Source organism: Lutjanus erythropterus, chromosome 5 (genome assembly GCF_056507025.1).
Source record: "Lutjanus erythropterus isolate fLutEry1 chromosome 5, fLutEry1.hap2, whole genome shotgun sequence".
Classification (NCBI taxonomy): Eukaryota; Metazoa; Chordata; class Actinopteri; order Lutjaniformes; family Lutjanidae; genus Lutjanus; species Lutjanus erythropterus.
This window is the reverse complement of record NC_139321.1, coordinates 20,339,274-20,354,393: the sequence shown is the minus strand read 5'-3', so window position 1 is coordinate 20,354,393 and position 15,120 is coordinate 20,339,274. Positions and strand designations below refer to the sequence as shown.

Sequence of the window (15,120 nt, the reverse complement as noted above, 5' to 3'; positions counted from 1 at the left end):
CATGTGCGTAATGTGAATTTCCTCTTGTTCTTATTCAAATTGAGATTTTGGGAAAGGGGTGTTGTATGTTGTACCGACTGCAAAGCTCTCTGAGATTAAGGTGTGAATTTGGGCCGTGCGAGAGATTTAGAGTGAGAGTCGAAGGCACTTTGTGTGAAAAGTTGTTGAAACGTATTTTGCTCATACCTTTAAATTACAAATGTCTGCACACAGATTGCAGAAATTTGAACATCTATAGCAGACTTATTCAATTGTACTGATTTGAAAAAGTAAAGTGCCAAAGGGCTGGACATGACAGGATTTAAATGTGTATTAGTTATCACAGTTGGAAGCAGGTCAAGTTAAAACTTTTTAAAATGGGACTTTAGTCAGTGTCTCTGTGCTTAACAACAGATATATCCCATGGATGGGCTCATTAGCCTGCTAATAAAATGACGGTTTTTAAATAAACAATGAAAACGCTCATAAACTTGCATGTTAGTAAGTTATTGAAATAAAATAACAATAATGTATATATATTTTCATATTTATAAATGATCAGAGGGCTGGACTGAGGTCATTAAAGGGCCATATTTGGCACACGGGCCACCAGTTGAATCAGATCTACAAAAGAACGTTCCCAAAAGTCTCCCATAAAAACAGCTGTAAGCATACAATATGTGTGCTTACATGTTTGTGGTTGCATATGCTTGTTTGTAGATATACTAACATCTGTGTCTGTTCTCTACATGCCTTCTATAGACTAATGCCACACTGCTGGCCACAGATTTCTTTCTCAGTGGTGTTCTTTGACCCTTCCGGTCCCTCTGGCCTCTCCCATCTCCTCCTTTAATCCCTCATGCTAGAGGAGAGGCCATGGAGACGCACACTAAGGAGAGAAAACAGTCAGTGTTCTCCATCACGGGGCCCCTAATGATGCTCCTCCTCAGCCACTGACTGGGGAGAAAATGGCCACAGGGGTGACAGGGATGGGGGATAATATGTTGAACTGATGAAGCTCTGAAACAACAGCATGTGTGTATGCTCTTTGACTCCAAATTATGTAAATAAAACACAGAGGTTGATATGTAAGTAATCAGTTTTATTTCAACATGTTTGTAATTGCGATTTAGGTTTCTATTTCTATAATAATTACACTTTCAGTCCATCCACTTTTGTGAAATCTTCTTTTTTTTGGCGTTGAAGGGATGATGTTCTTTCTTCTGTTCAACTGTAACGACATGGAGGCCCTAAACAAGAAGACGGATGAGAGAAAACCCTTTGAGAAACACATTATAGCTGAACTCATATTAGGTGTAAGAGATCATATTGTGACACGGACTGACCTAACGGGTCTGGATTATGATTAGCTGGCAGGCCCTGGTAAAAGGTGAGGCTGGAGAAGGAGGTCAGGCAGGGGTCAGACCATCCCCAGGCGTCATTACAGGAACATGGTTGGTCGTGGTAGCAGGAGACGTCCTCTCCTGCAAAACAAAACAGCTCCTGTCGCAGGTTCACTTTCGTTTCTCTTCCTAAACCTCCATACCCCTACTGAAATCGTCACTTGTTCTAATTAGTAGCGTGACAAAACACATGCATGTGTGCTTTCCCGGCTTTATGTGTGCATATTCATCTATGTAATCTCCTGTTCTAATGGCTGCAGTGATGGAGGAGTGGAGGTGTAAGCGGGCCTATAATGAGAGGCTGAGGTGAGGGGGAGGCAGGGAGGAGCAGAGAACCTGCTGACTGAGAGGACAGAGGCACGGGGCAGGGAGGTGGATCTCCTGCTGCGGAGGTTGTTTCAGCCGGCGTGATATTAACGCAGCACCAGCAGCTTCACTCATCAGTCTGCAGTGTGGTCCAGTCCACAGAGAATCCACTGTGATCTGTGTGTCTGCTCTGAAAATACGTCCATCTACGTAACATGTTTAATCCAGTGTGCAGTCTTTTATTTTTAAAAGACCAGTGTGCAAGATTTAGTGGCATCTAGTGGTGAAGCTGTACATTGCAACCAACTGGATACTGCCTCACTCTCCCCTTCCTAGCATGTAGGTTGCTATGAACAAATATCACAGACAACCTGTGAAGTCACTGTGACGTTAAAGCTGTTGTTCTCAGTCTGGAGTGTGGGGAGTAAAAGGCATCCTTGAGTGGACTTTATCTTTTATCACATTGTATGGAAGTTGGAACAACAATAAAATAAATAAGGTTGGCTGTTTTTACATTACATTTACTCTATTACTCTAGTACTGTATGTAAGTACAACCTCAGGGTCCTTGTACTTTACTTAAACTTTTCCGTTTTATGCTACTTTAAACTTCTACTCCACTACATGTCAAAGGCAAATATTGTTTTTTTTTTTTTTACTCCGCTTCATTTGTCTGACAGCTTTAGTTTAGTTACATTTCAGATGATATTTTTTTATACTCTTTCTGTCCAATTAAAACTATGTAACTCCAAATGTGTTGATTTTGAATGTTTGAGATAAACTGAAGGATCGGGTCTTCCTACACACTTCTATGTAAGTATGTACATAAGTAATTTATTTTTATTTGTACTTTTGATACTGAAGTACATTTACTTCAGACTTTTACACAAGTACCATTCATATGGGTGACTTTCACTTTATAGTAATATCTTTATTCTTACTCAAGTATGACTTTTCGGTACTTTTTACAGCATTGCTTAAAGTACTTTTCCATTGGCTCCCACATTTCAAGAAAACTGTACAGTTGTGTCCAACATACTAATTTAATTCACTAATGAGTTAGCAGTGCATCTACACAAGAAAAGTGTTAAATATATTATACCTAAAGATGTCAGTATGTAGAACACAACTGCTTGATTTTTAAATGTGAAGTTGAAGTTCCACAATAGAGCACAACAAAAATGGAAGAGCTTCCAGTGAGCAAAGATGGATAATTTAATAACCCATAGCTGTGACTGAAGCAAAACTGACTTTCTGACTTTTAAAAATTAAACTAAATTATCAGCCCAGATATATATTAAACATCCCTAAAAGACAGCTTAGAATTAAAAAAAAAAAAAAAAAAGTTAGTTAAATCTGTTTGTTTCCTTTTTTTTTTTTTTTTTTTTTTTTTGCATTTCCACATTTGAAAAACACAGTAGCAGTAAAGTCACAGTTAGACTAACATCCATTTGCATCTTGTATCCTTCTCTATTATTACATTATAATAAAGTAATTGATTTATTCTGTCCCAACTGCCACAAAGTACGAATAAAAGTAGATACTGTTGAGTATCCGTAGTTGGCACTTAAGACAGAACTTGTGGCTGTATTTAAGTTAATGGTAAGATCTATTTAATTAGAGTCAGCCAAATTAATTCTGCTACTTCATTATTAATTTATATTATTTACACATGTGCTTTTTCTACTGTGCTATGTTAAATGTCTTCCATTAAAAAGGCCTATCAAGCAGAAATAAATATACCCATAAACACAAATACAGTGATCACATTCACAGACTATATTAGCTTACCTTCCTTATGTTTGTTGCTGCATTTCCTGATTCCTAGAATTCCACTGATGGAATAGGTGGACTCAGGGGAAAAGGCTGTTCCCATGACAACCGATGATGTTGATGACACTGCAGGGGGCAGAGGTCAGTGTCCGGAAACATTACAGAGACAGACAAGAGAAACTAGAAGGGATAAAAAAAAAACTTACCAACTTCACAAGACTCAGACTGGACTTTGTTTCTGATGATCCTGTAAAGACAGAGGTAACTCACTCAACACTTATTTTATTGATCTGTGTTGTTGTTGGTCTGAGGTCATCTATAGGCTACCTGTTGATGGAGCTGATGCTGGGCACGCTGTCGTGGTCACATACTCGTTCCAGCAGCAGCCTGTCTCGGATCTCCCAGGCGAACATGGTGGGATTGGTGTGTTTTAGATGCAGAATCATTTGCACAACTCTGGGAGTGGCCACTTTGGGCTTAGAGCCTCCAATCACCCCTGGTCTGATGCTTCCTGTCTCATTGTACCTGAATTCACAATGTTAATATTTGTCAGGGGGGTTAACTTTTTTTTTTACCAGAGAAGAAGGTCACGCTGATTAACATTTAGAACATTTATTACAATTAATTAAATTTTAAGTTTAAGGATTAGGGACTGAATTAAATACTAACCTTCATCCTATAGTTTCCAGTGTTTTCATTATTATAAACACAAGTACCATGACTTATCTTAAATTGTATTATATATGTTTTCTTCAAACTATAAAATATGAGAATCTGAGCCTAATTTTAATGCTCAGACAATGCATGCTGGGAAGTCTGCTAATGTGCTGATCACGTTTCTTTAGAAACTTAATTGAATGAGTTCATTCAAGTCAAAAGACTTAAAACTTAAAATGACTCAAGTTCTAAAGTGTTTTGAATTTTCTGTCTTTTTTCTTTTCTTGGTTGATTCCACTAAATTCACATTCACAGATGTGGGGGATTTTCATGTGCAAACATTGTTTCACAAAGTTTTATACGTAAAGGCTGAAATTACTTGCAACAATATTGGTTAAAATGTGTACAAATCACCCAAAATCAGCTTGATCACAGATAACTCTGACTATGAATTAATACACCAATAAACAGCCTAAATAAATGACCATACAGAGTCCCTTCACCTGGCCAGTATTTTGCTGACACAGCCGTGACTGACGCGCAGCCGGCGGGAGATCTCACAGGGACGCACGCCCCGCTGCGCGAGCTCCACTATGCGCTGCCTCACCACGTGCGGTAACGGGCGGCCGTTAATGAAGATCCCGCCGAGCTGGTTCACACCGCCGTGCCCTGCACACCCGAGCGGATCAAAGAGACACCAATCAAAAGACAAGGAAACAATAGCGTTCAAACGTGGTTTACTGCTGCACAGACAGCCGAGCAGTCAACATTACCGAAATGTGTACTGATGACCACAACTTCGATTAAATAAAAACATCGTTACTTACTGTGCGTAACGGTGAGAGGCACCTGTCCAAAGCGTAGGTCCATCACAGACTCTAAAGAAGTCTGTAATCCTGATCAACTTTTAGACAAAGTGTAGCTGGTTTCGAGGACCAAACATTTTCTGGTCATTCAAACAGAAAACTGAGAAATAATTGTTTTTAAGAGAGCACTGGTCAGTTTTGTCCCGTGTGTTTGAGTTGCGGTGCGTAGTGACAGCAGTCTGCCTTCAGCACCTGAGCGCCGGACAGCTGCACGAGCCTCTCACTGCACGCGCGGTAGAGCACGCGCTCTGTTATCTCGGCACTGTCTGAAGTAAAGGCGCATTTCGTGTGATCAGAGCAGGATTTCAGAGATACAGAAGTCCGGGATCTAAGTTTCCCTACTCACCCCAAACACCACAAGTCAGTGTTATACATTTTATTTTCCAACATGATGGTTTAACAATTATCAACACACACATTGCATTGTGCAAAAGTTGATGGAAAAGATGGAAGTCATTATGAAATGTTTCAAAGTCTCCCAACTATTTCTGGGGGAGAAATCGCCTTACAAATCCATTTACTTTTTGCTGACCTCTATTCAAATTTAAGTGTATTTTGTCTTTTAAAACGTAGAATTAACCTGCAGGTCTTGAAGAAAATGAAGAAATGACTCCAGTATTACCTGAAAAATCCCAGTGCTTACTGGACATCAGAAACACCAATCCTCGTAAATAATGTATACTTCAAGACGGAGACGGAGACTAAGACGGAGTCTCCAAGATTCAGCTTTTAAGACTTTATAAAACAAGAAAAGTGTGAAATATAAATGGTCTTAGCTCAGTCTCAAATTCAAATGAGCGCTCATTTTCAAGCTAAAACCTTCATTTTGGGTTTCTACTTCAACAGGTTCACATGCTTTCATGTTCAAAAATATTTTCCACCTACGGCCTGAAACACTGCTTTAGCCAAGAAAACCTTTTATTAATTTTTTTATTTTCCCTGGGTTTATTTCCTGCCCCGAGCCAAGAAAACAAAAACAAAACAAAACAAAAAAAATTTTCCTGCCCCAAACCCATGCCAGATTTTATTGTAAGCTGTGCATTACGCACATATGTTATAATGTAAAGGCTGAGCTTTTCTGGCAGACCAGTGTTCTCTGTGACTGAGTAACCTTTTTGGAATGGAGTCTTGGAAACCCCCAAAAGCACAACATAGACATGTCTTGATTTAATAAAAATAACGCTACCTTAAAATTAAACCACTGTATGAAACAAACAAACAAACAAACTAATTTGTAATGACTTGAATTCACCGAATGGAAAAAAACCCAAAACAAAACAGAGGCAGTAGTCCGCCTTGGCTAATCTATGACGTATTTTGGTATTATGATTCGGCCAGTGATGGAATATTGGCTTGGATGAGTAGTTCTATTGTGGGAATATAATTATGTACTTTAATTGAATGCTTTCGTTTATTTCTATGGTCCTGGGATACATTTCAGAGTTAAATATTGCACTTTTTACTCCACTACATTTATATTATCTTACAACTAAAGTTACTAGTTTGTTCACAGACTGATTGGAAGCGTTGCTATTAGAAGTCGTTGCCATGGGAACAACAAATGCTGCCAATGCCGGCAGTTGACAGCAAAACACTACAATTTATTTTGTTTCTGTTACAATTTTGTTTCTGTTTTTGTTTCTCTTATAATCATTTCATATTACTTCGTAACAAACGACAATAAAAACTGTACCTTACTAAATCCACTGCCGCTCTTTCCGGTGTCAGAAAGCCAAAACCAAAGCCAAACTCCGTGTTAGTTAAACGTTGGAATCAGTTTTGGTTGTCCAACATTTTAACTGCCGGAAACGCCGGGGAAAGCGCTTCAAACATGTAAACAAGAATGGAAGCTTAAAGTAACAACCCTTTCAGTTGTAGTAAGGGAGAAATAGTATTAAGTATTGCAATAAGTCGTAACCAGCATAAAGTGAACTAAAAACGGTAAGCGTTAAAGTGCTTCTACAGACATTGTTTCACCAAGTTGCGTTCGCGAATTTAGCTTTAAAAACTGCCTCCAAGACTTCAGAGCTAGCGGTAGTTAGCGTTAGCATAGCGCTGGTTAGCCTGTTAACCCACGTGTCAATACATTTTCAGCGTTTACATACTTGCCTCATAAGTACATGTCTCAGAAAAACATTACCGTATTATGGATTTTTACTGTTACCAGGTGCCAGTTATCAAGGAGAAAAAGTTATAAATGAGCCATTAGCCGCCGCTGTCTGATAGCAGCGCAGTGAGCCGTCGTTAGGTGGTGCTGTTCTGCTTGTGCTATGGACTATACTAAGGAAAATGAAGATGCTGAGGATAAGGAAGGCGGCAAAGACAACCTTTTCTTTATTGAGGGCTACAGTAGTTCAGACGGTGAAGGAGAGCTCGAGTTCAGTCACCAGAAACATCACACCTGTAAACAAGCTTCACGGCTCAGCAGGGAGAGCTCTCCTCCTCTCCTCCTAGCTTTCCCCTCCAGGCGGGCGCTGCAGGACAGCAGTTTGGAGGAGGAGGAGAAGGAGGAGCAGGAGGAGGACAGCGACCAGCCCATCGAGGAGTGGATGATCCTGGGAGGAGAGGAGCAAGTGGGGGACTCGAGCATCCAGCTCAACCTGAGCTACTGGAACAACTCTGAGGATGACTCTGGAGATGAAGGTTTGACTATACTTGATCTCATTTTGGGTTAACATGTCTGTGTTTTGATATCCTATTTTAATTGTCCTACTACTGGTGCAACAAATAGTTTTATATTAGTTAAATTAGCATTGTAGGATTCAGAAATGTTGAAGGATGAAGGAAAAACAAGTCAAATTCTGAGTAAAATACAAGGGACACATCCAAGAGTGTCTAGTTGCATGTGCTGAAGGATGAGAAAGAAAGAGAGGAAGAAACTATACATAAATCAAATGTGAAATAATCAAATTCCACAGCCTGTCTGTAACCTGTATCTCGACTCAGCCAGTTAATTTAATACACCATAAATGTGTGGCTTCACCTCAGAGTTTTGATGTGACCCATGAGTAAAGGTTGAGTTTAATTTGAGCATAATTTACAGGGTTTTCCTGGTAAGTTTCTTTTGACAGGGCCCAGTGCCTGTATGGGTTAGCATCAGACTGATGGCAACAATAAGTTAGGGCCTTATAGTTTAATCAAATATGAGTGTAAAACTCCAATATGTAACAGAAATTACAATTTTTTGGGGGGAGCCACTCAGTTTTCCTGGGAACCATTTAAATGGTTTACTGTCTCAGTGTCCTGATGTCATAAAATATCCTGCCTCCAAGAATACTGGCTGATATATCAATTTTTTAAAACACACTAATATCACTATCAACATCATCTGGACAAAAACACAATATCTGTCAGGCTGTAGTAGAAACATCAGATTTCTTTTTTTCAGCGTATGCAGAATGTACAGTTAGATGACTGCGAGAAGATATTCACTGAATTTGACCTCACCTTTAATTTGTAATTTTAGTTGAAATGGTGAGACCACAGTTTTGACTTGTGCCATAGTTTTCTGACATTATTTTATATGAGCACATGCTACTTTGACTTAATCTCACAGGTATGAGGTGATTTTGAATATAAGTACAAATAAAACAGGCTACACTGATGTTGCTATTCAGAGACTTTTGGTTGAAGTTAAGTTTTAATTAAATTTTCTGGACAACTGGTTGGATTAGTGTTTTTCCTAGTAAAAACTTCTCCCTAGCATAACTAATAACTCCATGAGCAGTAATGTCTCATAGACAGTGCAGTAGAGTTACCAGCTCAGACAGTTATCATATTGTGATTATTTTGACTGAAATTGTGATTACAATATGTGATACAATTAGTAGGAATCATAATTTTTGCATTACAATTGTAGATTTTACTGAAAACAGAACTATTAAGATTGTGATGATGATACATTTGTTCAGGTCTGTACCAAACCAACATGTTTTCTTTTATCTGGAGAACAAGCACTTCATTATAACGCTGTTTTCTCACAAATTTTCCCTTTTCAAAAAATTACAGTCTGGTTCTGCAATTTGTATATTGCACTTGGTAAGATTCCGGTGTTGATTATTTTGCGATTAATTGTGCAGCCCTACTGTCAGTGTTACAACATGGGATATTGACAGAAAAATACAGAAACATGAGGTGCTAGTGTGTAGACACAGAGAATTACAGAGATGTCTGAATCTGTGTGAGTGCAATTTATGTCTTCTAAAGGTACACAGAGACAGTTGGCTCAGCATGCACTCCGTTTTTCAGAAATGCTTTGCCTCACATTAATGATGATACTCATATTCACACCAGGGAGCTGCCCTGCAAAACCACTCCATCTTATTTTGTCAGCTAGCAGCTCCACTGGAGCAGAGAGGTTTAAAGTTTTTCCTTTACACCTCACCTCAGTGGTAGTTATTGTGGGAAGGTCAAGTGTTTTTATCACTTTTGTAAGCCCCGAAAAGCTGAAGTTTTTATGAGACAGAATACCTGGGAAAGACTAAATTTACCAGGCTTGGGGAGAACTCCTGATCCATCCTTGATTTGTAAAAGATTTTGTGTGTGTTGCATTTCAAGAGGTATCGTGCCTGAGAATCACACAATTTTAACTTTAAAGGTGGACTACGTTTACTTAACTTTACTTAAACTTAATATTCTCTTTGTTTATTCTATGCATTATAGATCAGAATGTGAAATCAGAGGACACCTGGGCCATATCAAAGAAAGACAAGGTAAGTTATTTATCACATTTCAGGAATATTGCAGTACAGCTCGCTTAAATATTTGTTTAGTTGTAGTTATTTTTTCCCCCTCTCTTTTAAATAAATTTAGATTTATTCAACTATAAAACACCGAAAACTCTTTACTGTGTTGCGAATATTTATTTTAGAGACTTACTAAACTGGAAAAATAAGCTCTGAATGATAAAATTTTAAGTATAGATTTAGAAAACTATTGCAGCAGATGGAAAGAAGTTTTTTAAATTATGATTGACTGTGGTTTAAGCCTGTATTCCTAAGTATTATAAACTTAACAGACTGGCTTTTCAAATAATGTTTCTCATGTCTTTGTCATCTATGTTATCTAGTACGGAGCTGATCAGTCTCCTCCCAACCGATATTTTGTGCCTGGTCGTTCTCCGATCTGTAAACTCTGCAACAGGACGGGACACCTTGCTAAAAGGTGCTACTACCAGAAGGTAAAGGAACACACTCATCTAGCCCCTTGCTTTTACATACACATAATATTCTTTCACAGTGTCATTAAGTAGGAATAAAGCAGATATTATGGCCCTGTACAGCACCAATTCAGAGATGTCCTTATCTACACATTATATTCTACAGACCTGAGAAAATGTGTTTGTTTGGTACAGATCTTTGCAAAAATCATATAATTTTAATGCTTTTCAATGAAAATGAGATTAATGATAGGAAAATTATTGTTCCCCCTAATATCACAAATCATGTTGTAATTACAGTATCAGTCAAAATAAATAAATAAATGTATTTTTTAAATTTATAAGCCCTTCTGTTCAATTGTGGCAAAATTCTAAAATGCAAAATAGTTTGGTCTAAAAATTTAATATTTTGCTGTGCTGTCATAAGGAGTGATGCAGTCAAGATAAAAAGTAGATGACAAAACATTACTGTGACATGTCATACATTTTCTCTTTATTTTTATGTTGATTTCTGCTCTGACTAGCTTACCCAGTCTTCAGTGTTCCTATCCCTTACTGGCTGCCATAAGTTACACTGGAGACATAAGTGTTGATGTAGTTCCAGGGTGACTGAAAAAATCTCAACACTCATCCTAACCTGCTTGTAAAAAGATCTTTTTTTTTTGTCTGTGGGTCAGCAGAAATGTCCCACCTGTGTCCTTTGTGGGATCCAGGGCCACATCCACAGGGACTGTCCGGACCGCCCCTGCCCCTGCTGTGGCCTGCCTTCACATGGCTCCAGGCCCTGTGAAAGGCCCCCACTGTGGAACCAGCACTGCCAGCGCTGTGGTGTGGCAGGGCACCTTTCTGATGTGAGTTAGTCCGTTAGCCCACAGGTTTGGCCCCTTTGAGTGTTTGTGTTGGAGAGTCTGTGGCCATGTTGAAGGAAACTTTAAAAGCGTTGGTCAGGTGTGTTGATATATGCTTTGGCCTCAGGCGTGTGTGGGGCCCCTTATGATGTGTTGTTTGATCTGGACAAACAGTTCCTCATATTCAATGCAGTTACACAACGCTTTTTTTCCCTGTATTGCTGGAAAGAGTAATTTTATTCTTTGTTTACCGGGTTTTCTTCAGGCCTGCCCTGATACATGGAGACAATACCACCTGACAGTGAGTTGAAGTTTTCACTTTACTGCAGTTTTATTATCTTACCGTCTTTACTAAACAAGATGCATAACATTAAAAGGTCTTTGTGGCAGACTGTATGAACACCACAAATTTGTGTTTTTATTGATTTTGCTCAAAATTAGAGATTATAAATGATCCAAACAGAGAGGAGGACCATCTTAATGATGTTTTTAAAGGGCTGGTTGAAATTAAAAGTTTGATTGCATGGGTGTGGGTCGATAAAACATCAAAGAAATCAACTAATGTCATTTTTCCACATGTAAAAATGTTTTCTCCAGGTTCGGTTAGAGGTTCCACTCAGGCCAGAGACAGTTCCCACACTAAAACATAAGAAATGCCCCGCCCATTGTTACAACTGCTCTGAGAGGGGACATTATGGTTATGTAAGTGGCCAATGAAAAGAATCCTTATCTTTCTTTTACCATCTCTTCTTTCCTTTTTGGCTTGATCTTCTGTGTTTTTTACAGTCTCATGTCTCTGTCTTTCTCCTCCCTTCTGTATACCTCTGTAAAATATACACTCCTTCTCCCTTTTGGTATCTGCTTTCAGAGTGGACTTTACTGTACCTGCCCTCTGATCCTCTTGGTCCTTCGTTTTCAAATGCATCTATTCCATCTTTTCGCTCTCCCTTAATCACTTCGTTTTTGTAACAGCACCATTATCCAACATCCTGCATCCATCCTTCACCTTTCTCTCTGATTTTCTGACTCCCTTCATCTGTGTCTGTCTCTATCTGTGTATCAGGAGTGTACTAAAAGAAGGATGATCAGTGGGACTTCTCCGTCACTGCCCTATGTTTGCCACTACGACACCATGGAGGACATCCTCCAACTTCGTACTGGGATACAGAAAAGAGGCAAAGGTGACATAACATATTATAGTATATACAGTTTATTGTACATACAATTATGTAAACCTTTGTATAAACCTAAAGTGTGTTTTATCTTAATTGATTTTGAAAGGGGGATTTGGGATTTAAACTTGACTGAAAAACGTGTAGTCTTCCAAAGGTCCTCTTTCACTATTTTAAATGATTATAGTACCAGTTGGTGCTGTCATGAGTTTCTTATTAATGAGGTAACTGTAGCCTTTAGCGGGAGCACCTGGCTTCAGTTGGTACACAACTTTCATAGGGTGTTTTGACCCTCAAGGGTGACACCTTCCTGTTTGTGAGCCGGATCTCAATTGACAGTTTGTTAGATACAAATAGCCAAAGCCGGTGCAATATAATAGAAAAGTCCTGCAAGAAATTCAACCCTCATGGAGGTTGTAATGATAAAGTTGTTTTAGAGGCATGTTCATTCAACTTTATGATCATTTTGGAGGTTGCAATTTGTGGTGCTGTTGTATTGCATCATACGGAGACACAGTGTTTCTGTTATTTGCTCTAATTGATATAAATAGGGTGGACAAAATTATAGAACACCTGTCATTAAAACGCAGTACAGCTGAGCACCACAAACTACAGCCTCTAAAATGACTTCATTTTTTGTTGAATCCATTTTTAGAGAGCTGTTGACTCAACAGTGAACATTATGAACATTATGATGGTTGGTAGGTTTGGCTGGTATAAAGGTATTATGGTAGAAATTCTGACCATATGATTTTCAATACCATCATAAATACAGATGCTCCTCTTTCTATGTAACTGATAGATTCTGTATTGTAGTGTGCAGCTAATGCCAGCAGGAGTCAATCTCTGGGTTGCAATACACCTGAGCTGAAAAACATGGTGTCTGGTAAAGTTACAGGCCTAACAACAAGAAAAATACCTCTGCCCTGGATGTGTTTTAGGCTTTGTCACAATGACTAAGACAAACGCAGCAGATTACTGACTTTTCAGAGCATAAGGGCCTGAGTAGCATAGCACAGTGACTGTGTAGCATTAGCAAGCCTGAGAGAAGGCCACTGACAGACTAGAGGGCGTTTGGTGGTGGAGTGATGGTGAATGCACACTGAGTGGTGGAAAAAAGGTGAGGAGTGAAGTTTTTGGTTTGGCAGTAAATGAGTAGCGATGGCGCTGTAAATGTACAGTTTAGGTTTAAGTTTGTCAGTGAATCAAACTGTGCGTGTGTGTGAGTGAGTGTTTGTCAGCTGTGGGAACAGTATTGCCACGACAATCAGCTCTGCATACATTAAGACAGTACTACATTACTGAAGAGTTGAGCCCTCTTAAACATGTTTTATACAAATACCACCTAATACTGTATACCTAGCTAAAATGTCAGGAGGGTATGAGGGTATGAAAAAATAGATACTGCCCAAGCCTATTGGCAGGATTTATTACAGGACATTTATATGCATTATTTTTTGACTAGGTGTAGCTAAAAAACTGGCAACTTAGAGTAAATCCAGTTTTAAAATTGCAGGTTTTAAAATGAATGGAATCAAATCATGACCTTAAAATTGGAAGCCAAAAAAAACTTACTTTTCGCCTATTCTTAAAATAAAAATATTTATTTGCACTCATGTCCAAAACAGAGTCTTTAGACTTCTGGTTCAACTATACATGCTCTCACTGCTAAACCCTATCAATGCTGTGTTTTCAGATCTTGTGAGTGCTGGATCACTGCCTCTCTCAGACCAGCAGGCCTCTGAACCAACAGGCGAGAGCAGTGAGGAGAATCAGCCAGTGCAGGGGAGGAGCAGGACAAAGCAGGAGACAAACATTCGGCCTGGCAGGAGGAGGACATGGCCAGAAAGGCGCAAGGAGAGACGGGAGGTGAAGAGGCTGAGGCGAGAGGCTCAAGCCAGACGAGAAGGAGGACTACTGGGACGATCCCAGGTGAACTTGGATGATGACGATCCCTTCAGGTCCCCACTCGACGGCCACAGGCAGTCCACACCTCCTCCACAGAAGAAGAAGAAGAGAGATGAGGAAGGTGGCAGAAGGAGCAGGAAGAGCAAAGAGGCAGACAGGTGGAAGAAAAGAGGAGGGATAAAACGTGGGGATTTATATCCCCATGGTGACATAGACATCGGTAGTGAAAACCTTCTCTCCCCTAAACAAAGAGTACGCCACAGAAGAAGATGAAGTGTGTTTGCGTTTTTATTTTTTATTTTTGAGGTCTAAATGACCTTCATCAGGTATACCTGATGCAGGTATACCTGATGAAGGTGGTTTAGACCGACATGTTAGTTAATAAAAATATCAGCAGAAGGTGAGACAGTGTGCGGGAGTTTCTCTAGTTGTCTTCGAGTTGAATCTTCCTCCAATGCACCTGTCACATATTCAGGTGTACAGAGATCTTTTTTCATTATTTTTGAGGTGTGACAAATGTAACTAATGATAGAAATAATTTTGTACCTGTGATTGATTGCTTTATTTATTGCCAGTACAGAAAACTGTAGCTTACACTTGAAGGATGCTCATCTTCAATGTAGCTGGTATTAAAGTACTTTTGTACTTTAACCTCATTGTGCAAATACATCTACTACAATTATATTGGCTGTGCCAAATTTTCAGTGTACAGTATTTTGAAATATGTTTTTACACACTGCCTTCTTTTTGCCTCATGTGTCATGTTGTAGTGGGTAGATTATTTCCCTAAATGTAGCGTAATACTAGCTGTACAATAACACATCATTTTCTGTCATTGCAATACTTGAAATCAGGTCAAAGGCACAATTTTTTTGTGGTCTTTGTAAAGAGTAATATTTATATGGTAAAGATGACAATAAACATGGATTTCCAGAAGACCTTGAGTATTTTTTCCCCTCCATGGGGAATCCTTGCATGAGGAATACAATTAAAAACAAATAGAATATAAAATAAAAGGGGGTACACACATATTTAGATTTTAAAAAGGGGT

General features: G+C 39.0%; 2 protein-coding genes across 3 annotated transcripts; one reads left to right on the top strand and one right to left on the bottom strand.

Moving 5' to 3' along the window:
* Positions 1 to 1,066: 1,066 nt before the first annotated feature.
* LOC146326734 (paired box protein Pax-5-like) lies at positions 1,067 to 4,880 on the bottom strand (the record flags this gene model as incomplete). The annotated part of the gene is made up of 5 exons (XM_084719841.1): positions 1,067 to 1,463; positions 3,479 to 3,586; positions 3,667 to 3,707; positions 3,788 to 3,985; positions 4,621 to 4,880. Coding segments are annotated over 5 exons (786 nt in total), but the record flags the coding sequence as incomplete, so codon positions are not given.
* A 1,899-nt stretch (positions 4,881 to 6,779) lies between these two features.
* LOC146326733 (zinc finger CCHC domain-containing protein 7-like) lies at positions 6,780 to 15,013 on the top strand. 2 transcript variants are annotated; one of them, XM_084719065.1, is made up of 8 exons: positions 6,780 to 7,626; positions 9,646 to 9,695; positions 10,052 to 10,162; positions 10,819 to 10,992; positions 11,255 to 11,290; positions 11,587 to 11,691; positions 12,053 to 12,170; positions 13,858 to 15,013. In XM_084719065.1, the coding sequence occupies exons 1-8, from the start codon at positions 7,254 to 7,256 to the stop codon at positions 14,340 to 14,342; spliced, it is 1,452 nt and encodes a 483-aa protein (XP_084575191.1). In that variant the 5' UTR covers positions 6,780 to 7,253; the 3' UTR covers positions 14,343 to 15,013. The 2 variants fall into 2 exon arrangements, with proteins under 2 accessions (XP_084575191.1, XP_084575192.1); XM_084719066.1 differs by having other exon boundaries at positions 6,782 to 7,626; positions 10,822 to 10,992.
* Positions 15,014 to 15,120: the final 107 nt, after the last annotated feature.

Bases quoted from the DNA above. Each gene is read 5' to 3' on its own strand.
- LOC146326733 (XM_084719065.1), top strand. From the start codon at position 7,254: ATGGACTATACTAAGGAAAATGAAGATGCTGAGGATAAGGAAGGCGGC. The intron at 7,627-9,645 runs GTTTGACTATAC...TATGCATTATAG, and splicing joins GGATGACTCTGGAGATGAAG to ATCAGAATGTGAAATCAGAG. The intron at 12,171-13,857 runs GTGACATAACAT...CTGTGTTTTCAG, and splicing joins GATACAGAAAAGAGGCAAAG to ATCTTGTGAGTGCTGGATCA.